Source organism: Trematomus bernacchii, unplaced genomic scaffold, assembly GCF_902827165.1.
Source record: "Trematomus bernacchii unplaced genomic scaffold, fTreBer1.1, whole genome shotgun sequence".
Lineage (NCBI taxonomy): Eukaryota > Metazoa > Chordata > Actinopteri > Perciformes > Nototheniidae > Trematomus > Trematomus bernacchii.
This window is the reverse complement of record NW_022987727.1, coordinates 6,846,218-6,868,171: the sequence shown is the minus strand read 5'-3', so window position 1 is coordinate 6,868,171 and position 21,954 is coordinate 6,846,218. Positions and strand designations below refer to the sequence as shown.

Below are 21,954 nucleotides of genomic sequence, written 5' to 3'. Positions count from 1 at the left end.
TGTTCAGCCTGTCAGTGTCCCTTTTGTTGGTGTTTCCCCCAGCACACCACGGCAAAGAAGAGCACAATGGCTAAAAAAACAACAGATCAATGATTTGAATTATAATTGTATTGGATAGTTTCATTTTAAATGGAGGGGAACTCTACAGTCACACAAACAAATCTGACATGCAAAAACTCACCGGAAAGATGCAAACGTGATCCTCCCGTCCCTCCCTCTTATTCAAACCCCCAGAGCTTCCCCAGCACAGTGTGTGTGAGGTGGAGCTGAAGCATGGACCTGTCTGCTGCTGTGTTTCTCTCCTTGGGATGGCTGCTGCTGCGGTTTGCTGCGGGGGAACTGGATTACCTTTCTTATGGGCACGGGATGCAACTGCAGGGCAACTTCACCCTCGCTGGATTCTTTCCTCTCCACTACCTGACAACACAAATCAATGGTCTGCCTGCTTTGGTACCGTGCAATGAGTGAGTTTACACTACACTATTGATCAAATGTATCTCGCTGGTGGTCTGGTTAAGAAATCAATCCAAATATTGTTGTTTGTCTTTACAATCTGGAGTTTTAGTGTTTTTGGTTTGTTTATTATACATTTAGTTTTAAAAGCAGTCAGATCATTTACAGATGGATATTATAGATATGTCACATTTTGACATGATCACAACAAAATCATGTTCTTAAAGGAAACCAACAAACAACATTCAGCTTCAAATGAATGTGTTCATCATCAAACAGCCATCTCTATTATCAGAGGGAATCTCTTAATTTACACTTTGAACAATTGTTTTACAAATGAATAATTGTTTTACAAATGAACAAATATTTAAATGATACCAATAATCTTTACTAGTAATAACCATCTGAAGTATGAAAAATGACACGTTTGCTTTTTACTTTTTATATACTACTTGTTTCATCATCATTTGTCACATTAAAATGTACTTTGATCATGAAACATGAGAGCCCTGGGCTTTTGCCCCTAACGAGTTATGGCTTTTTTTACATGCAACCTTCATAGGGGTTGAGGTTTAGGCTTTTAATGTCTTACATGTAACCCTTTCTAGAGGTACAGCCAACAAACATGGCTATTATCTTTTGCAAGCAATGAGATTTGCTGTGGAAGAAATCAACAACAGCACCGGACCCCAGCCTCTTTTACCAGGAGTGACGCTGGGCTACCAGATGTATGACATCTGCTCCAGAGAGGCCAGCATCCTGGCCTCTCTGGACCTGCTGAAGCAGCAGTATCAAAGCCCCTCTGAGACTGAGGAGGACACAAACTACAACAACAGTCGCCATGCAGTGGCTTTGATTGGCCCCGACAGCAGCAGCAATTCTTTCGGCCCTGCTGCTTTACTGGGGGCCCATCTTATACCTCAAGTAAGTTCTCACCTGGAAAAATGTAAACACGGCTCGTAATTATTGAATATCCCCAATTAAATGTAAAGGCCTTTATATGAGGAATGCACTGATCTGACCAACACCACTCCTCCTCATCCAATTGTATTTTAAACAAATATATTTCTAAAGCTTTCAATTCAAGTATATTTTGACAAGGTTCGACATCATCACACAACAGACTGTTAAGGTTTTAGCTACTGCAGTATACTTTGCCAATCACTGGTTGCATTACCAAGCAACGCATGCAGTGAGGCTGCAAGTAAAACCATAGTCTTTTTGGGAGATTTGGGTACAAAAAGAATCTAATGCAGGTATTGTTTGAATGGAAAAGTTATTTCTCTCAATATCTTGCCAATTCAAACCACTTCCTAGCCATACTGATCCCAGTTTCTTGAGTTGGTATTGGTGTAATTTCAGATATTGCTACGGGTACAACAACCGTTTCTCACATGCTTTTTGCTTCATTTTAGATATCCTTTGAAGCCTCAAATGAAATGCTAAGCAACAAGTTCCGCTATCCATCCTTTCTCCGCACAATTCCCAGCGACAAGAACCAGGTGGCAGCTATGATCCAGCTTATGGTCCGTTTCAACTGGACCTGGGTTGCTATCTTGGGCAGCGACAACAACTATGGTCTGGAGGGCATGCGGAGCCTCTCAGAGCAAGCACCAAAATACGGCATCTGCATTGCCTACCAGGGAGTTATCCCTGCGTACCGTAAAGACACGGTCCAGACAATGAGGAATGTGGTGGATAAGCTACTGAAGACTAAGGTCACCACCACCGTGGTTTTCTCCAGCAAGTCAAAACTGAAAAACTTCTTCCCGTTTGTCATTGAGCGGAACGTGACAGGTAAAGTGTGGATTGGGACGGAGGACTGGTCAACTTCTTCTGTCATATCAGGGATTCGTGGGATCCACACTATTGGGACTGTGCTTGGCGTGTCCATCAAATATGCAGCCATGCCTGGTTTTGAAGAGTTTGAGACAAAGGTAGTTGAGGCTGCAATGCAACAGAGTGACACATACGAAGTCTCTAACATTACAAATGACTGTCTACAGGGCACTGACCTGTACAGCCTCGCCAGGAATAAGTTTATTCTCGAGAAAAACGACATCACTTCCTCCTTGAATGTGTACAAGGCGGTGTACTCTGTGGCTCATGCTCTGCACCGTGCACTTGGTTGTGATTCTGGAGAGTGCCAAATGAGGGACGTGTATCCATGGGAGGTGAGCAGATGTTACCTTGTGCAAAGAAGAAAATCCCTCTCTGTACTTTGCTTGATAGGAACTCATGTTTTCTTATTCCTCTCGTCCTCAGCTGCTCTGGTTGATAAAGGATGTGCATTTCTATCTGGGCAACACCTCTGTGTACTACGACAGTAACGGTGACCCGCCCACAGGATATGACATTGTGCTCTGGGTTTGGAATGGCACTGAGTGTTCGCTCAGAGAGTTGGGCTCTTTCAGCCCAGATCCAATTACGCTCACAATTGATGCTGATCTGATTTACTGGGATGGCACAGGAGATTCAAGATCGGTACGAACTATTACCGTTTCAAGAGTGAAGTGTCTTTGTGTTTTTGGCTTAAACACCTTTCAGATCCAAATAGAGCAAATATGGGGCAACTATAAGTAAAAAGTCAGCTAATGAAAATATAAAATGGACATAACAAGATATGAACACATTTCCCTCAACAGGATTTTTTGCTGCCAACTCAATGTATTTTTTAAATATGAATAATATTGAAAATGTAAATTCTATCAATTTAAATGAAAAGTAAAAGTTTTATCTTTGTCAAACCCTGTTTTTCTGTCCAGGTGCCGCTGTCAATCTGCTCTCCACCGTGCCCGTTTGGCCACAAGAAGCTGCACACAGGGCACCACATATGCTGCTTCGACTGCCAGGCCTGCCCCTCCGCTACGTTTCTCAATACTAGTGGTAACATATAGACATGCAAAAAAGCCAATTCATAAGACAAATATTCATACAAAGATAAAAGGGGGTAGGGGTGGACATTTACAAAACACCATCGTTTTCTCACCGTGAATTGAAACTTAAGGTAGTTTGATGTGCTCTCTGGACTGACCCTAAAGCAGTAGTCATTCAGGCAGTGTGTGTTCAAGTGTTTTTGGGGAGTGGCTTGAAAGGAGGCTTGAAAGGATGCACCTTTCTCCAGAGTTGCCAAACCCAGATTTAAGCCGAAGGAGGTTGTTACAAATAGAAAATATATCTAAACACAAAATAGCTGGATGAAGGCATTGCTCACCAGTCAGGACAAAGACCACACTAACAGAGCAGGGGAGAGTTCATCTAATTATTGTCTAAATAAAACATAAAAACAAACATTGTTATAATTGAACCAAATGACCTCTCCAACAACAGTATTTGTAAATTGTTGTGTGTATGGTTGGCCAGCAGATGGCGCTGAGTGCTCATACTTCTCTTTCACAAACACGTGTTTTTACATCTCTGCTGTCTCTTTTCTTCAGAGCCCACTACATGCCAGCCATGTCTCCCAGAGGAGTGGGCACCCCCAAAGAGCGAGCAGTGTCTGAAAAGGACTGTCCTGCTGCTGCCCTGGGACGCCCCCCTCTCCATCGCCCTGCTGTTTTTCCTGGCCACCTGTCTTCTCATGACCTCCAGTTCTGCAATAATCCTCCTGCTCAACCTGAACACGCCTGTTGCCAAGTCTGCTGGAGGGCGCACCTGCCTCCTGATGCTGGCAGCCCTGACTGCCAGTGCCATGAGCACTTTGTGCCATTTTGGCCAGCCGTCTCCTCTGGCCTGCATCCTCAAGCAGCCTCTATTCGTCTTCAGCTTCACTGTGTGCCTGGCCTGCATCACCGTGCGCTCTATTCAGGTTGTGTGCATTTTCAAATTTGCATCCAAGCTGCCGCCGGCCTATGACAAATGGGCCAAAAACAACGGGCCAGAGTACACCATTTTTCTGGTGTCCGTCACCATCTTGCTAATTTCTGTATTCCGTGTGGCCCTTAACCCCCCCAAGCCCTCAAAGGATCTGAACTTCTACGAGCACAGCATTGTGTTGGAGTGCAGTAACACCCTCTCCCCTGGTGCGCTCAATGAGCTCGCTTATGTGTCCCTGCTCAGCGCCCTCTGCTTCACTTTCAGCTATATGGGCAAAGACCTGCCAGCCAACTACAACGAGGCCAAGAGTGTGACCTTCAGCCTCATGGTGTACATGATGTCCTGGATGAGCTTCTTCACCCTCTACCTCATCAGCAGAGGCCCGTTCACCACTGCCGCCCATGTGTTCGCCATACTCTTCAGCGTCCTGGCCTTCCTCATGGGCTACTTCTTTCCCAAAATCTATATTATTGCCCTGAAGCCCCAAATGAACACAAACGCACATTTCCAGAACTGTATTCAAATGTATACCATGAACAAATAATGAAGCAAGTACATATTTCAGTTGATGAAAAGTAGTTGAGTTGTATGTTGCAGGGATATTGGGTAGTAAAAGTGGGACATGACAGGTTAAGTGTCAGTTTTAAATGTATTTCACAACTAAATGTAAAACATTAATTGTATGTGCAGAAATGTTTTACTACATTGTTCTGTATTGGGGAAAAGAAAATAACTAAATAAGGGATTTATTTAGCTGTCTGTTCACATTTGTAAAACCCTAATTATTATGGTGCTATTCGTAAAGGATGACAACTGTTACCAGAATGTTGGGGGGGTTGTTAGATTACAAAGCAAACCACCTTAAATTCTGAAGACTACATTTTAATGTTTTTTTAAATAAACTTGTTAAGGCTATGTGCTATAAATATGCTAACAGTCAACTCTAAAATACATCGATAACCCCTGCCTACCTCCGATGACATGGTCAAAATGGGATACACTTTTTCATTACATGCCACTTGTTAGACGCTTTTATCCCAATCGAATTGAATACATTCAGTAGCCTACTGTGGGCAATCCCCACAGGAGCAATTTGGGGTGATGTGTCTTGCCCAGGGAAACAACGACATGCTCAAACTTGCTTTCGCCCCTGATCAGAAGATAAGAGCGCTATCCCACTGATTCACACCCTCCCCTTTTTCCATATCATATTAATACTCAGCTGCTCCAAACCCTTTACAAAAGAAAGTGTATAATGACAATTATATGATTACGAGTCCAACAATTAATGAATTGCAACACGTAACAACTATTTTTGGTCTTAACATTTGTTTGTTTGTAGCCTACTATTAGTACCAAAGAGAGAAAATCAACATGCCACATATTTCATTTAAATATTTTGCTTCACTCATCCTAGCTATCTCAGACCAATCAAAAGGATTGTTTTATGTAAAGGAAATTTGTAGCAACACACCATTTATGATTGGCTGCTGGAGCACAAGATTATTTGTTCAAAACGTCACCCTATGTGAAGTAAGGCATACAGGGAAAATGGACATCAATCACAAATAAATATAGTATTTAATTAATAATTTAATTTGGTTATTTGATTGATTGATTTATATACTGTATTGTCTTGTTTATGTTTCTTATGCTGGTGTTATCTATTGTGTATCTTGTTTTTTATGTATTTGTACGGCGACCTTGAGAGCCTTGAAAGGCGCCTATATAAAATAAATGAATTATTATTATTATTATTATTATTATTATTAATCATTAAAGTTCCCATAATTCGTTGTTTAGCTGAAATATTGTGACTCAAACTGTGTGGTATACCAGACAAGCCAATTTAAACCCAGGATTAAGTACATTCAGTGTGCTGTTGGAGGGGATCTATAGCGCCCCCCAGCGGCTGTACTGTAGGACTAACATAATAACATTTATGGTTGAAATGTCATTTTTCTGAAAAAAGGTTAAACATAGTGTGAGACCATTTCATAATTCTCAAAAAGTTTCCTTCATTTAGAAATGAAAATCAAGTTTATGTGTTGGAGAAAATACAATTATCGGTTTTCTTTAGATATTTATATTAGATATAGTGACCTATGAATCTCTTAAAGTTGTAAATGTTGGCTCTGGTCGACAAAACAAGTGCAAGTGATATAATTGCATTTCCTGGGATCTGACAACAAGTGGCAGCTGCTCACATAAAAAAAGTTTCAGTTTGGCAGCATGACGTAACAGTGCACATCAATGAAATGCACAAAAGGCCTGTCTTGCTTGTGTGTGTATGTGCAACACACACACACGTGCGCACACACACACACACACACACACACACACACACACACACACACACACACACACACACACACACACACACACACACACACACACACACAGTGCTGCTGTTGGCTGTTGTTTGAGAGAAGAGATGAAAAGGCCTTTTGTGGCTGGGAGGTCAGCCCATTGACCGGTAGATGTGTGAGTAGAGTCCGAGCTCAGTTTTCCCACAGTCTCTCTGTCCACTCATGGCTAATACCCTCAGCCAACAATAGAAGTGTGCCATGGGTGAACAAGCAGGAGTTTTACTGTCAACACACAAGGACCAGAGCAATGTGCTGGCGGGAAGATTTTGGGAGTTTTATTTAACAAGCTCTCGGATACATTGCATTTTAGAAAGATAAGTGTTCAACATCACAAAATATTTAAGGAATTTATTATCTGGGGATGAGAAGACTGAATCATCTGTCCGGCAATTATTTGTCAGTTAGTCGGACAGAAACAATGTTTTTTGCTCGGAAAACTATGAATATCCAAGATGTCTCACAATAAAAACTAAAGATAACAATGAATAAACAGTGAACACATGTTAATCCATGTACCTGCTGCTTTGTACCAGAATACTTCCGTGCCCCAATTTCAGAAAATCTAGTCTCAATAAAATATGCAGGTGAAGCAGTGCGGAATTTGTTGTTTATTTTATTAAAATTGCATTTGTCATTAAAGTACTCATATTATTTTTAGTTAACGTAAAATGTTCTTTGTTGAATGGAGCATCATTTCTAATATAGGTTGAAGAAATATCTCAGTTGCACACTATAATTTAAATCAATAACATGCTTACTTTCAATACCTTATTCCCCCGTTGATCCAATGCATTAAATCCTGTTTAATTATTCCCTGGGAGCACATCAGGAGATACTGCCGTGTTCCCGTGTGTCACTGGAGTGTGAGATAAGCAACAGAAATTGACAGCACATCATTCCCAGTCTGATATATGTCCTGGGAATGGTTTTATCTCTACTGGTCAGCCTGTGATTGCTTCACCTCGGAGTTATTGATGTGTGTCCCATTGTTACAAACCCCAGCCCTGCCAGAGTCACATGGCCTTGTTATGCTAATAGGTCCCTATAAAATGAAGAGTGGCTCCTGAAGAGAGCTCAGATCTAACACTGCACTCCAGAAGAAGCAGCTACCTTCACCTGCACAGACATGGCTCCCTGCTCCACCAACTACTCCTCTATTCATCAGATCAGGATCTCTGAGAAAGACAACATTAAAGTAAGTACTGGATTGGAATTAATGTCTTTTTTAAAAAAAATTATCAGAACGTACATTAGAACATATGATTGTTTATTATTGGAAACATGAACTTACCTTGCTGTCTTCTCTTCCCCCAGTTAAGAAAACCTGTTGTGGAGAAAATGCGCAGAGATCGCATCAACGTTTGCATCGAGCAGCTCAAGGCCATCCTGGAGAAGGAGTTCCAGCAGCATGAGCCCAACTCCAAGCTGGAGAAAGCAGACATCCTGGAGATGACTGTGAGCCTCCTGAGGCAGCAGCTTCAGCCGGGCCTCTGTCAGAGCGACTACAGCCAAGGCTTCTCCGTCGCTCCTCTGCAGGGCTTCCAGCAGCAGCAGCAGCAGCAGCTCCACAGAGCCAGCCGCTCCTCCTCAGTCTGCTCCACCCTCAGGCCCACCATGCTGCAGGACAGCAGCAGCAGCAAAGGCCCAGTGTGGAGGCCTTGGTAGAGAGTCTGAAACACAGACATTCTGAGACCTGAGGGGCTGTCCCTCACTATGTAGGAAATATATTTCCAGCCTGCTCCTTCATGGTGTCTTTAGTGTTTCATCATATTGATGATAAGATAAGTAAGAAGGACTCTATCCTTTAATCCCAAATTCACACTGGAGATCATTCAATGTATGCAACATCTTTCAGAATCAATCTGCATCACAGTGAGGTTGTCTCTGGTGTTTTGTTACTTGATGTAACTGAAAATATATATATTTGATGTATAAAGTTGAACTTGTTCTAAAGTTTTAGAGGTATGTCACATTGTCTTTGAAAACACAGTGCTTTACTGTTGTGACCTATTTGCCTTTAATAAAGGAAGAAGGTATCTGCCTAAATGCAGCTCATGTGTGCTGTGTATTCTTTTGTAATGCACTGCACTGTAAGTAAATGCCAAGTGTTGAACATTTTATTTTATTGTGAAACATATTGTTTTGTTTGAAAGCGTGGAACTTAATGCACTTCGGATTTCAATAAACATTTTGTGATCTACTTATTCATTGGAATTCATTCTTTCACATTGATTTGTGGACAAGAACAATGATGTATTCTGTGTGTGTGTGTGTGTGTGTGTGTGTGTGTGTGTGTGTGTGTGTGTGTGTGTGTGTGTGTGTGTGTGTGTGTGTGTGTGCGTGCGTGTGTGTGTGTGTTATATGTTTTATGACAAAGTATCTGGTTTAGATTTTAAACATGTTGACTATATTAGATATTTCATTTGATTTTATTCATTAGATGATTTTCCCAGGCCAACCATCACCGGCTTGAGTTTAGAATCAGGATACATGTATTTATTACCCTTGCAAGAATTGAAGTAGTCATCACATACAGATCATATGGTACAACTATAGTGTCCTTCACATGCTTATATACAAAGAGGGTGTTACAGTCACAAGATGGAGAAATACCGCTTGAAGGCAGCATACAATGCTTTGTTCAGATTAGCTAAGGCCTACGTAAGAAATGATCATGCTTGTCATATATCTTCATAGAGGCTAAATCATCATGCTAATTGTTGTCACATAGCTTATCATATGCCAAAAACAGCGTGTCATGCTTCTCTTCTAGGTAATAATACATCCTGTCATATACACTGTTATACACTTAGGCCTTCGTTATCATGTGTACATCTGTCCTTGAAAGAGTACATTCAGTATTTTCCCAACAGTATGTGTGAATCTTTCAATCCCAACTACTATTTATTTTAGTTTTTAGTTGAAAACATGGGCCCAATTTAGTCTACTTGTGTCTAGATGTGAGTGAAACCCTTTTCTTTTTTTATATTTGATGGAATAAGCTCGAGATAAATACAATTTAAATCAATGTTGTCATGCTTCCTAATATTTCAAATCACAGGAGGGAAATGTCTGCTTTAGTATTTTAAGTTGAAGCATGAGTTTTCATTTATGAATGTGTAAAAATCCTCCTGCATCCTATTGCTCTCTGGAAAAACTTCATGTTACCTTTTACTAATTGAAAACAAGGCCTTGAGCCAGTGTTCATGATGCAAACTCATCAAATGACAATACAAATATTTTACACTTGGAATTCATGGAATAAAAAATATTGAGTCAGTGTTTTTTAAATGATTGTATCTTTTTATTATCAATTGTCATACAAATGTTGAACATACGTTATAAGAGCCTAAATGTGATAGCAAACCAGCAATATCAACAAAAATGTTAATATTCACATCCATTTGCACACACAAACACACACACCATTATTATAATCGTCATACATACAATTTGGCCTGGTTAATTCAACACGTAAGAGAAATATTCTCAACAGCAGCTGTCAGTTTAACACAGTATGGCAGATACTGTTACATCAAGCAGTCCAAAGATAAACTCCACTGGAGTAAACAGTCAAGATTTGACAGAACCATCATCAACCTCCAGCTTTAAACATAAGGAAAACCAAACATCAAATGTAAATTACCCTTCAAATAAGTGAGAGCCTTCGCTTTTTCTACTACTTGTCCATCAATGTGATGCGACAATAAGGAAACCCACCATAGATGAGCAGGCTGGAAATATATTTCCTACATAGTGAGGGACAGTCCCTCAGGTGTCGAAATGTGTCTATGTTTCAAAATCTCTACCAAGGCCTCCACACTGGGCCCTTGCTGCTGGTGCTGTCCTGCAGCATGGTGGGCCTGAGGGTGGAGCAGACTGAGGAGGAGCGGCTGGCTCTGTGGAGCTGCTGGAGGCCCTGCAGAGGAGCGACAGGGGCCTCTGTGTTGGAAGTTGCAGACAAGAAGTGCACAGAGTCCCTCCAGCAGTTAGAGAAGCCTTGGCTGTAGTCGCTCTGACAGAGGCCCGGCTGAAGCTGCTGCCTCAGGAAACTCACAGTCATCTCCAGGATGTCTGCTTTCTCCAGCTTGGAGTTGGGCTCATGCTGCTGGAACTCCTTCTCCAGGATGGCCTTGAGCTGCTCGATGCAAGTGTTGATGCGATCTCTGCGCATTTTCTCCACAACAGGTTTTCTTAACTGAGGAAAAGAAGACAGCAAGGTAAGTTCATGTTTCCAATAATAAACAATCAAAATGTTGAATGTACATGAGTTTAAAAAAAGCATTTAAATCCAATCCAGTTCTTACTTTAATGTTGTCTTTCTCAGAGATCCTGATCTGATGAATAGAGGAGTAGTTGGTGGAGCAGGGAGCCATGTCTGTGCAGGTGAAGGTAGCTGCTTCTTCTGGAGTGCAGTGTGAGCTGTGAAGTCCCAGGAGGGGCTACTCCTCATTTTATACTGAGGGATTAGCATAACAAAGCCATGTGGCTGAGGCAGGGCTGGGGTTCCCACACTCTGACCAGTGGGACTCCCAGCACAACAATGGAGGACATGTCAATAACTCAGAGAGCATTTATCTGTGTGGGGCATGTTTCCCAAGATAAGCAACAGGTAATTAACATGTTATCATAGCGTGGATCTGAGAATGAATCATGAATTCAAGGGCCAAATAATTTTTTACTTTTTAGAGGTAAAATAAGGGGAATTGATACACACCAAAGTGAGCATCTTCAAAGGGGGGTTACTGCAATTAGGAGCAAATGCTTCACTCAATAAAACAATATAAACTGAAGGCTTTCATTTTACTCCCAAATATATTGGTAGCAGACAGGAGTGTTGACACATCTAAATCTTGTTTTCGGGAGAACATTTGATAATTTGGTCATAGGTTCCCTGCATTTAGTCTAAATACTGTTTAAATGAGGGACATTAACTGAAAGAGGAAGGAAGGAGTAGGTAAAGAGGTCATTAAAGTTAAACAGTGGGGACAACTGGCTTGAGGGGAAACATTTCATTACCCACCTGTTGCTTTTAAATCACGCGTTGCTCAACGTTCACAGTTCAAATGTTCTCTTGAACACGCGCGAGTTTCCCACGGGAGTAATGTGTGAAGAAACTGCAATCATGTGAGGAGACGCTGATCAGAGGCTGCCGCTGGCTCGTGCACCAGGTGTGAAGGCAGGCGAGGGGCGCATCTTATCGCCGGCGCGAGTCGAAGACCGCGTGCTGTCGTGTTGCAGTTAGGGGCTCGTGTCGTGTGCACAGCATGATTTTTTAAGTTTGTAAGTATCACTTCCTCATTAAGAAAACATGGACGGGGGTGTATTTTTAGCAATGCTGTCATCTGAGTTATTTTGAAATTGAGGTTTCCTCCCAAAAAGTAAATATAAATCACACTAAGAAAGAAAGAAAGATAAATAGAACGAATTAAAGACATGTTAAACCTTATAAATGAAGCCCTTCATGAGGAGAACTGACCTATACATTTGCTGAAAACAAAACATGAATATGATTCTACATTAGGCTACTTTACCAAAATATAGGTTAGCCTATACTCCAGGGTGGCCTAAAGCATATGTGACTGTTATTTCAAGGAGTTTATATACTTATATTTTGACAATTACAAACATTTCTAAAAGTAGGATTTCAAACGTTGTGTTTGATGAGAGAGGATTTTTCAGAACCTGTATACTACATGTTCAATACAAGTGTTGAAACAAATCGCAATTATGATATTGTTGTTTTGAGTCACATATTAGTCACTGCTGAACAACTATAGGCAAACTTTCATCATAAGCTCTTGTCTAATGTCCCCTGAGGGTCTGCAGACCCTGTTATATATGAACTGTGTCAAATTAGTGTCAAGTTAATGGCATTATGAGCAAGCTGGCAGTGTGCCTCTGAGGGCCTCCATCACTGCTGGCCCCAGATGTGAGGCCGCCTTGTGGGTGCAGTGTGAGTAGTCCTGTCGGCGCAGTTTCCCACCAGTCCCCAACATCAGGGTAAATGAGCTACAAAAGCAGCGCCGCTCCTCAATGCTCCACTGGGAATGTTAATTGATCTTTTGTTGCAGGACAAACAGAAACTCTGTGTCTCGGTCCATCTGGGAAAAATCAAGTCAACTGTCTTCACTGCCTGGCACAGAACAGTCTGTCTGCCTGTAATCTGTGTTGATTCTTTTAATTTAAGCCCATTTGTAATGCTGAAACAAGTACGCAGAGTTGTATTCAGTCAAAGTAGAAATGCCACAACAGAAAGACTACTCTGTTCTGAAAAAGAAGGTTTTTCAGAGTGCTTAAGTGATTTGAAACAGTGTGTTTGAGGGAAAACAAACTAACCCAAATTTGAATAACAAATAATACAATTGCAAATATTTGAATGAGGAACAAGAATCTTGTAATCATACAACAGCACTTTAGTTAATGAACATACTATACATCTTCACTTCATGAACCCTTCTGAGCAGGTTGGGGACCTGTTGATTTTGTTGGTGTCACATTGGGGTTTGTTCTTCTTCTTCATTTGCAAGCTCAGGTCAATCAATCAATCAATCAATGTTTATTTATAAAGCCCATTATCAAAACAGGATCGAGGTTGTGTCAGGTGTACTTAATTAACATATATATTATATATATATTTCTTCCAGCATGTCTGTAACTATCTTGTCATATTTGCAGCAGAAATTAAAAGCATAAAAATGGCCAATCTCTCATGACACGTCAATGTTTGGTGTTACTTTCCTCTCCTCTCGATTGATTTCTTTGTATACATGTTTGTGTGAATTTGTGCCTCTTCTCAGAGTTAGTGTGCACTACACGGCTGCTGGGGGTCTTTGTCTACAAGTGTGTGTGAAGACGAGTTCCCCTCCCACCAACAGCCTGAGAGCTCTGAATTCCTGCCATAAAGTCTCGACCAATGCTCAGACCTGCGGCGGCGCAGAGAGGCTTCTCGTCAGCCATCTCTCTGTGAGTGTGATATCTCCCGTTTCCCACACTCTGTGCCTATTCACTGGCCCCGAGACAGGAACAAAAGAAGTGTGTCTTGTTACACATCACATTAGCTACGGTGTTTGATCTCCTGTTGAAGGGGGAGGGGAGGCAGCTTCAGCCAGACCATCTGGCCTGGCCAACTAGACCCTGAGAAAGTCTCAGGCACATTCTCCACAACTTCTGCACACACAAATAGTTGTGAAAGACTTTTGTGGCACTTCAGACATAATTCAAGCACTAGACAGCATGCCACGACCACCACAACAGAAGTGGGGCATGTGAGGGGGGGGCTCCCTCCACGCCCCAGTTTTTTCCATTTTTTTAACACCTGTGCACCAGTAAGGTCAGATAAAATGACACTTTAATAATCCCATGGGAAATATGGGGAGTAAGATTAAAAGTAAGTTAAAACTTTCCCTAAAGTATACAGGTGTTAAATACCATCAATCTGACAGGGAGTGCTGATGTTAGAGCCTGTTTGACGAAATGTGGTCAAGTGCTTATGTTAATTCATGCTTAGTGTGCTTTCTGAAATAAATGAACATAAACTTATAGGATGAAAGCAAATCAGGTCATTAAAATATATTCACTAAAAATGAATAATCAGTCAATCATGTCAGACCCTATTATCTTATGTAAGACTTTCAATTTCGTTTAAATGTGCATTTTATCAAGATCTGTACGATTTAATTTAGTTGATTTTGCATTGGTTCCACAATAAATACTTGAAATTGTCATTTAAGAAGACATACAAAGCAAATTGTGTCAACTGTTAATATATGAACACTGACGTACAGGGCCTGATGGCAACTTAATGCTAAAGTTAAAATAAACTATGATGATTAGCTGACAAAGTTGCACATTATTATTATTATTATTATCTAAGAATACTGCTACAGGAACCAAACCTTGATTTGTATGCTGTTGTTCCCTTGAGCAAGGCACATAAGAGATGCTGCTGTTAGTTGAAGCTGTGCTCGTAAACTCTGACTTCAAAAAAACACTACATGCTTTCAAAGAATTCATTAATGATTCATTCTGACTTTCAAGGCTCAATGTCAGCAGCACACAACCGTTTTATGTAGGACATTTCTGTAAATGTTGTCCTCTTTACAGTTTGATTTTTTAAGAGAAAGCGAAGGCGACAACAATTGTTTATATTTAGCAAAACTTCATGTGAAGTTTTCAATTTATTTTGCAAGTTCACAATAATACTTCTCAATGAAGCAATTCAACCGATTCTTTTAGTAAAAAGATTGATGTCAACATAACATGCCTTTATAAAAGGTACTCACATGAAGATGAAAAAACATCTATCAGGAACAGTTCAAACACTCCTTCACACATATAGGCCAAATGATGGTTACACAGAGTCATAATCAAGTAATCATAAAAAGATTTACAATAAAAGTGGATCCATGGGATCCATTTATGGGATGTCGTTGATTCATCAAAACAAGCTGATGAAAATGATCAGTCAATGATACTCAGTATCACAGATAGACAGCATGTAAACACATTAATCAAACAGTGTCTCAGACAATAAGACTTTCAACCCAATGTGGGTTTTACAACAAGATCATTCAGTGACGTTTGCAAAACAAACAAACAAAAGTTTCCCCATGGGGACATTTAACACAATCGCAGATTAATAAGCGCTTTAAATAAATAAAGTGCATAATGTGTATACACATGGTGTATATGTTCAGTCTTTCCAAAGGAGTACCGGCACATTGTGCCCATTTCGCCTCAACACTAAACAACATTGAAACTCCTGCCAGAGCAGAAGGGATCAGACTTCAGTGAGTCTTTAACTTTCTGTCCATGACGTTCACAGACGTAGATCTCTGAGGGTGGAAGTGATGCTGTCTCCATCCTACCAGGGCCTCCACAGGGCACTGCTGGCCTGGCTCACACCCTTGGAGCTGACCTGATGGAGCGGGGAGCCAGGAGGGGAGAGGCTGCGGGGGCTGGACCCCTGCAGGCCCTGGAAGTGGCTGAGCAGCCGCTGGTGGGCCTGGGTCTGCACCTCGCAGTGGGACAGGAAGCTGACGGCCTCCTGCACGCAGCGGGAGTACCCGTCGCCGGCCGGCACCATGCCAGAGGACTTGCTGGCTCTTTGCTTCTGCCAGATTCTCAGATAAGCCACGGCCATCTCCAAGATGTCTGCCTTCTCCTGCTTGGAGTCGGGATGCTGCCGGACGAACTCCGGGCCCAGCAGGGACTTCAGCTGCTCGATGCTGGTGTTGATGCGGTCTCTGCGCAGCTTCTCTACCATTGGCTTTCTCAGCTGAAGAAAGAAGAAGAAAAAACATTTAGAATACACAATACAACTTTTTGTTGATATCATATGAAAACTATTCAACAATAAGGTTTTGTGAATTTGCAGAAATCAATGTACCTTATGAGCAGGAGCAATGTGTTCCTTAGTGTAGCTTGCTTGTCCAAAAACAGTGGGTGCCATAGTTGTAGAGTAAGAGCGTTTCCTGCTCGCTGTGAAGAGTCAGTTGAGTCTGAACTGCCTTCTCCTCTGGCTCAGCCCTGTATTTATACTCCCAAATCTACATATGAATGTGTGGGTCTTGGGCTTGTTGGAGTTTCTCACAGTCCCTCGGCCAATGAGAGTGCTGGGAAGGGCTTTGAGCAACGCAGGGCTGCCACATGCTCAATGAAGTGTTTATAGCCGTGGGGACAATGAGTGTGTCTCCGGGGAGCAGGTGGAGGAATAGACTGAGAGAGAAAAGAGCCCGGGGTGGGGCGGGGGGAAGTGGGGGGGGTAGCTGGGAGACTGACCCAGTGCTTGTGTTGATATGGGAAAGTGGTGACCCCAGAGGGAAGCACGCCGCTGGCTCATGTCATCTCAACCGCCACGTAATTGAGCACAAAGTGCCTCCGCCACCAGGCACACGTGGGAGCTACAGAGGGCCAAGCATTAGAAAAGGCCAACATGCAGACACTTCCACCGGTTTGACACGGCAGACTTTCTCGTGGAGCTGTGCAACAGTTGAGATGTCTTAGAGATGAAAAGAAAAAGTGACTCTCTGTAGGTTTTGTGACTCAAATAAAATGTACTTGATGAGGAAAGGAACCACATGTGGACTCTTACATTCATATTTCTGTTTGACCCACATACAGTTTCCATTATTTATTGGTTCTTTAATATGATACGTTTTTTTTAAATGTTCTTTTCTTTTGGGTTTTGTGTGGGCAAGGTGGCGTCAGGTGAATTTTAGAGATCATAATTATTCAAATGTACATACTTATCACAGTTTAATGACCGACCTTCTGGTTCAACTGTAAATTATACAATTGTAAATAACATCTCTTGATGGTTATCTTTCACCATCATTTGTCATTTCTCTTTTATATCTCTGCATCTTGATCTTAATTTGCTCGTGCTTTGGAGGCCTTACTGTTAAGCTTTCTGTTGTTATATTACCTTTACCCTGTTTTTTTTTCATCTGTCAAAGCACTTTGCAAACTCTGCTTTTAAAGTGTCACTGAAACAAATCAATACTGACACTGGATATTTTTGCTTGACTAAAGGACTCAAAAGAGGCTGGCATGCTTTTGAAGTTCAGTCTGTCCACTTCAATTTGACCGTAGGTGAGATGATTTGACCCGTGGGAGAAGAAGAGTGCTTCAACCATAAACATCCTATCAGCCTCCACACTCCCAGCACATGTTCACACATCAGGCAAACCCTCACATACTCTTACAGACAGCCCCTCATTCCCTTTCTCTCTCACACACACACACACACACACACACACACACACACACACACAGCACACACACACACACACACAGGCACACGCACACGCACACGCACACAGCTGGCTGACCTGCCTGCCGCTGGCCACGTCTCAGTCACACGCTCCCTTCCTGCCTGTGTGGAACGTGGGAGCCGCTGTGGTCCCAGGCTTCCCACACTTCAGTGTTAATGACACTGAGGCCGGCTGCACAAAGGAAGTGTGCCCCATCGAACAAAGATTGTGTGACCAACCCACTCCCACCCACCCTCCCTTCCCCACACACACACACACACCCAGGAAAAAAAATATACACACACACACACACACACACACACACACACACCAAGGAACACAGTTCTGTCGGCAGGGCTTCCAGGCACACCATCTGGACGGATCGTATGCTATTGTCAGCCAATCAAGCATGGGAGATGCTCACCGTGAGAATTGGAGAGGATGAAATAGAGACAGAAAGTTAAAAAGAAGAATAGGTAGTGTGTGTGAAACTTGTGGATAGTTTGATGAAGTTTATTTTCCAGTATGGGCTTACAAATGTAAACTTGTGTGAGCAAAGAAAAGTTGTAAAAAGTGGAATATAGGGGAAAAAACACACATTAAGGATTAAAATATTAGCCTAAGGAAAAAAGATTAGAATAATTTGAAACTGTGATAATTTTGTATTATTCGGATTTAGGAAAGACATGCATTTTTGAACATTTCATCCCATTTTTGACCAAAAATGGAAGTTGATTGTCAGTCTGTCATTCAGAACATCTCTCTCCACCAGGTTGTTGAATGGGCGAACTTCTCCATGTAGGACGACCTCGGGCTGACATTTTCCTCCATGTTCCCACCACATATCACTCCCAGTCGACACAATGACAAGGATATCTCCATCGCTGTGGAGCATCAGCTGAGCGACTACAGGACAACGAAGGGCCCCTCCCACCTGTTTGTTTGGATTTGGGCCATTGTACCCCATGAATTCAACTAATTCATTCACATCCTATTGTCATAACACTGCTTTGTGATTGGCCAAACAGTGTGAGAACCAGCATCACATTAAATCGATGGGAAAGTTGGTATGAGTATAAAAAGGAACGAGGTCGTGGTGGGAAAAATCATAACCTCGGAAACGCTCCCGACTGACTGGACACTATCTGATATTCACCATGAGGGACCAGCACACAACGTAAGCTCAGATCCACAAAACTCATCTGTAGAAGAAGTTCATTTGACCCATTTGTTTCCTTTATCTCACTCAAGGTCACTCTGAGGTCATGGGGATGATTTTCTTAGTTTGGATGTGTTACCGTGCGATGATGCAGGAATTTCATTGACCAAGAACTTTCAATCAATATTGAATGAAAGACTAAGCTATGAGGCAGATGATCAAAGTTACCTATTGAAGGAACAGTTCACCACCAATTTAGCACTGACCCATATTGTAAATGTGTTTTTATTTGAACAGTTTTTAAGATTTTTGTCTCTGAGAGTTTTGCCTCCACACACAAGAGTATGGGAAAGAGAACAACAGTTTTTATATTTTCAAACTTTTTAAAGTATTAATACACTCATTTGGAAAAGACTATTGCAGTTGAAAATGATATTATTTTTAGTCTGGGAAGGGAGATTTTCTTGAATTTCGTAAACAAACACTATGTATCATTAACCTGATGTTTCTCCTTTTAATCCTCAGCCTGTGTAAGATGATGATTTTGGAGAGGAAATGCACGGACCGAGCGGTGAGGCTTCGCTCAGCCCTGGAGAGCCAGCTCAACTCTGGGGTCTCCAGCGCTGACGTGTGGGACAAGACGGTCTCTTTCTTCACGGTGAAGAAGGCCTTGCTCTTCCAAAACGGCTACAGCAAATCCTCCAGAGAGGCCCTGCGGCTGTTCCCCTCACCTGCCGAGGACGTGGCCCCCCTCTGCTGCCAGTGAGAATAACTAGACATGAAGACGAGATGCAATGAGATGTGGGACTGTGTGTTTGTGCGTCTTCAAAGTGCTGACAAGAAGGGGCTCCAAATGGAAAGTATTTTCAGACGGAAAGAGGACTTTAAATTCAAATCTTGTTTGGTATTTTCACTCCACAGTTAGTGGAAAAGATGTGAGATGTATACCATAAACACTGTGAAGTTATTGGTCCACAAAGAGACCATAAATTGTGCATCCTTTGCCTTAACTGCTCCTTAAGACTCACTAATAGACCATGTTGAAGAGGTTTTGTTAAACTAAAGCCATAATCCTTTGTATAAAGGGGAAATGTGTATGCCAATGCATACTTTGTTTTGTAAATGTTTTTACATTGTGTTGAGTGATGTTATATTAAATTGTGTTGCTGCAAGCCATTATTGACATGTGCAATATCTGCTTTCATATGTAAGTTAAAAATAAATTGATATTGTTTTCTTAACTTTTGCTGTTAAGAGTTGAAAATCATTTCCTAAGAATAATGAAAATACATAAACTTAAGAATGATTGTGTTCAGTTTACGTGCATACCATATCAGCTTATATTTGGTTTACAGGTTGGAAATAGGGAGTTACAAATGCATGTCTTAATGCGTATCGCCCTCTAGTGGCCGTTTTAAAATCAATTCATGACACAGATATATTTTGAAGAAATATGTTTTAAAGCCATTATTAAACCCTAAAATAATTAACGGCAGTAGATGTTTAAATATAATTCTAAAAAATTACCCGCTTACCCAAATCTGCGTGCATCTTGACAGGACATTTTTTATCCTGGCTTTGCCAAAATCTGTCAGACGACCTATCCTAACATCAACCTGTTGCCAAGGTTTCTTAAATCGAGGCTTATAATCTAAACACGACCGTCTTACATTGGCTTTTTTCAAAGCAGAATCTTTTTACAAGGTAAGAAAAGCTCAGTTGTTGCCAAACATTATCGATTCTCTTTTCTATTCAAATGTCCCATGAAGGCAGCAGAATTCAACTGAAATGTCCTCCGTGTTAAAAGTCCTTTGTGTGCAGTTTAAATGTAGAACGTTTGTGTGAACAGAAGAGGCTACCCTGGGTCTTAATTGTAATTATTACGGCTTTATTAATCATAATCTTAATTCAAAAAGCAGACATTCAGCATCAGTTGAACATTGTAGCAGCGGGAAAATGAACAGTAAACTGGGTGGAAGTCCACACCATGCATTCAGCTCTCAGGTACAGGAGGCCGTCTGCAAGATGAACATCGATCAACCTGTTTTCCAGAAATCTGTTTTTGGGATTGACACAGGAGTTTTGGCCCGAGCAATGAAGAAACTGCTGAGGAAGAAGTCCGACAGAACGACAAAACAATTAGTCAAAGAAAAGTGTTTAAGGATATAATGTAGGTCGGTTTTATTATTCATTTAGACAGGTGTCATCGATCGTTGCAACAGATGGAATCTTTCACAAGTCCAAAATTCACTTTGTCACAAAGGCATAGCTTTATGGAAAAAAACAAAAAAACACACTTTTACTCGTCGTTCTTTTCATTTGACTTCTGAGGTTGATAAAAGAAACCTTACACACACACACACTAAATCAAACAACTTTTTCTGTCCATCACTCATATTCCAGTTTGAACCTACATAAAGAACAAACAGCAAGAGCCCCGAAGAAAAGGACAGGTTAGCTTAGCAACCATGAGACACTGAAACCGTCTGTCATTTTAAAAAGCCTGACCAAAAACAAACTTAACCCAAACAAAAAGTAAAACAAGATAAAATCAAATGCAACTCTTAACACGTGGTGGGTCGAATCCCAAACTCTTTTTAGTTACCTTGACAATGCACCCAAACATTAGGGGAGGAGGGGGAGGGGTTTGAAAGCCAAAATAATGTCCACCTTAAAACAGAATTCACAAGTGATTTGCAATAACGTTAATGGAAAAGCGTCCCCGATCTCTTGTTTCAACCTTTTCATAATTGTTACCTTAGCATTCTGAATCAGAGGGGAAACGAGTAAATTCTGTTTAAGTGTGTTCCCCCTACCCTTTAATAGCATTGTGTTTTTGTGTTAAACGAAAGATGTTTCAAAGTGGATGATTCTTAGACTACACATAGTTTCTGCTTAAAGTGAATTTGAAGATGCCTTATGGGGGAGGGAAAGGTGAGTAGGAGGGAAAAGTGTGTACTCTGTGTGTGTCCTCAGCATTTGTGTCTGTGTGTAAAAAGAGAAAATCTTTTTTTTTTTCAGTTGGTAGGTGTTCCAACTTTATTTGCAGGGTTGTTTTGGAGGGGTGTGGGTTGGGGTTGGCCTTCAGGGCAAAGAGTTCAACAAATCCTGCAGGAAGAGGTCCGGGTCTGGGATTTCAGAGAGAAGACCTGGAGGAGAAAAGGACCTTTCGTAATCACATTCACAAAATAATAATAACTAAATAATAAAATGTAACTTCAAATACTTTACCATACATTATGTGAAGGAACACATTTGTTTAAATATAGGATATGCAACTTTTTTTTAAACTTTCCTCCAAGAGAATAACAAACTATGGTGAATAAAGTAATCCAGAATAAAGGTAAAATAAATATATATCAACATTGTGATAGTCTTTCCTTTCCAACAGGATCATTCA

The 21,954-nt window shown here is 41.3% G+C and overlaps 5 protein-coding genes across 13 annotated transcripts in view; 2 read left to right on the top strand and 3 right to left on the bottom strand.

The window, feature by feature from the left end:
- The first annotated feature begins 261 nt into the window (after positions 1–261).
- On the top strand, positions 262–4,813 carry LOC117494472 (taste receptor type 1 member 1). Its single transcript, XM_034145397.1, has 6 exons — positions 262–464; positions 1,062–1,377; positions 1,869–2,627; positions 2,719–2,937; positions 3,219–3,339; positions 3,891–4,813. The coding sequence occupies exons 1-6, from the start codon at positions 274–276 to the stop codon at positions 4,811–4,813; spliced, it is 2,529 nt and encodes an 842-aa protein (XP_034001288.1). The 5' UTR covers positions 262–273.
- Positions 4,814–7,745: 2,932 nt separating this feature from the next.
- Positions 7,746–8,303, top strand: LOC117494518 (transcription factor HES-5-like). The gene is made up of 2 exons (XM_034145469.1): positions 7,746–7,833; positions 7,953–8,303. The coding sequence occupies exons 1-2, from the start codon at positions 7,765–7,767 to the stop codon at positions 8,301–8,303; spliced, it is 420 nt and encodes a 139-aa protein (XP_034001360.1). The 5' UTR covers positions 7,746–7,764.
- A 1,663-nt stretch (positions 8,304–9,966) lies between these two features.
- Positions 9,967–11,033, bottom strand: her12 (hairy-related 12). Its single transcript, XM_034145376.1, has 2 exons — positions 10,946–11,033; positions 9,967–10,836 (listed from the first exon to the last, which is right to left on the bottom strand). The coding sequence occupies exons 1-2, from the start codon at positions 11,012–11,014 to the stop codon at positions 10,444–10,446; spliced, it is 462 nt and encodes a 153-aa protein (XP_034001267.1). The 5' UTR covers positions 11,015–11,033; the 3' UTR covers positions 9,967–10,443.
- Positions 11,034–14,800: 3,767 nt separating this feature from the next.
- Positions 14,801–16,366, bottom strand: LOC117494391 (transcription factor HES-5-like). Its single transcript, XM_034145288.1, has 2 exons — positions 16,030–16,366; positions 14,801–15,918 (listed from the first exon to the last, which is right to left on the bottom strand). Exons 1-2 carry the CDS (start codon positions 16,090–16,092, stop codon positions 15,505–15,507), a joined length of 477 nt encoding a protein of 158 aa, XP_034001179.1. The 5' UTR covers positions 16,093–16,366; the 3' UTR covers positions 14,801–15,504.
- Positions 16,367–20,421: 4,055 nt separating this feature from the next.
- ubr4 (ubiquitin protein ligase E3 component n-recognin 4) overlaps positions 20,422–21,954 on the bottom strand; it is a 45,344-nt gene continuing 43,811 nt past the window's right edge. For all 9 annotated transcript variants that reach the window (XM_034145073.1, XM_034145080.1, XM_034145074.1 and 6 more), the window contains one exon: positions 20,422–21,703. In XM_034145073.1, the coding sequence (XP_034000964.1) occupies positions 21,639–21,703 (65 nt within the window). In that variant the 3' untranslated portion in view covers positions 20,422–21,638. The remainder of the gene's footprint in view (positions 21,704–21,954) is intronic.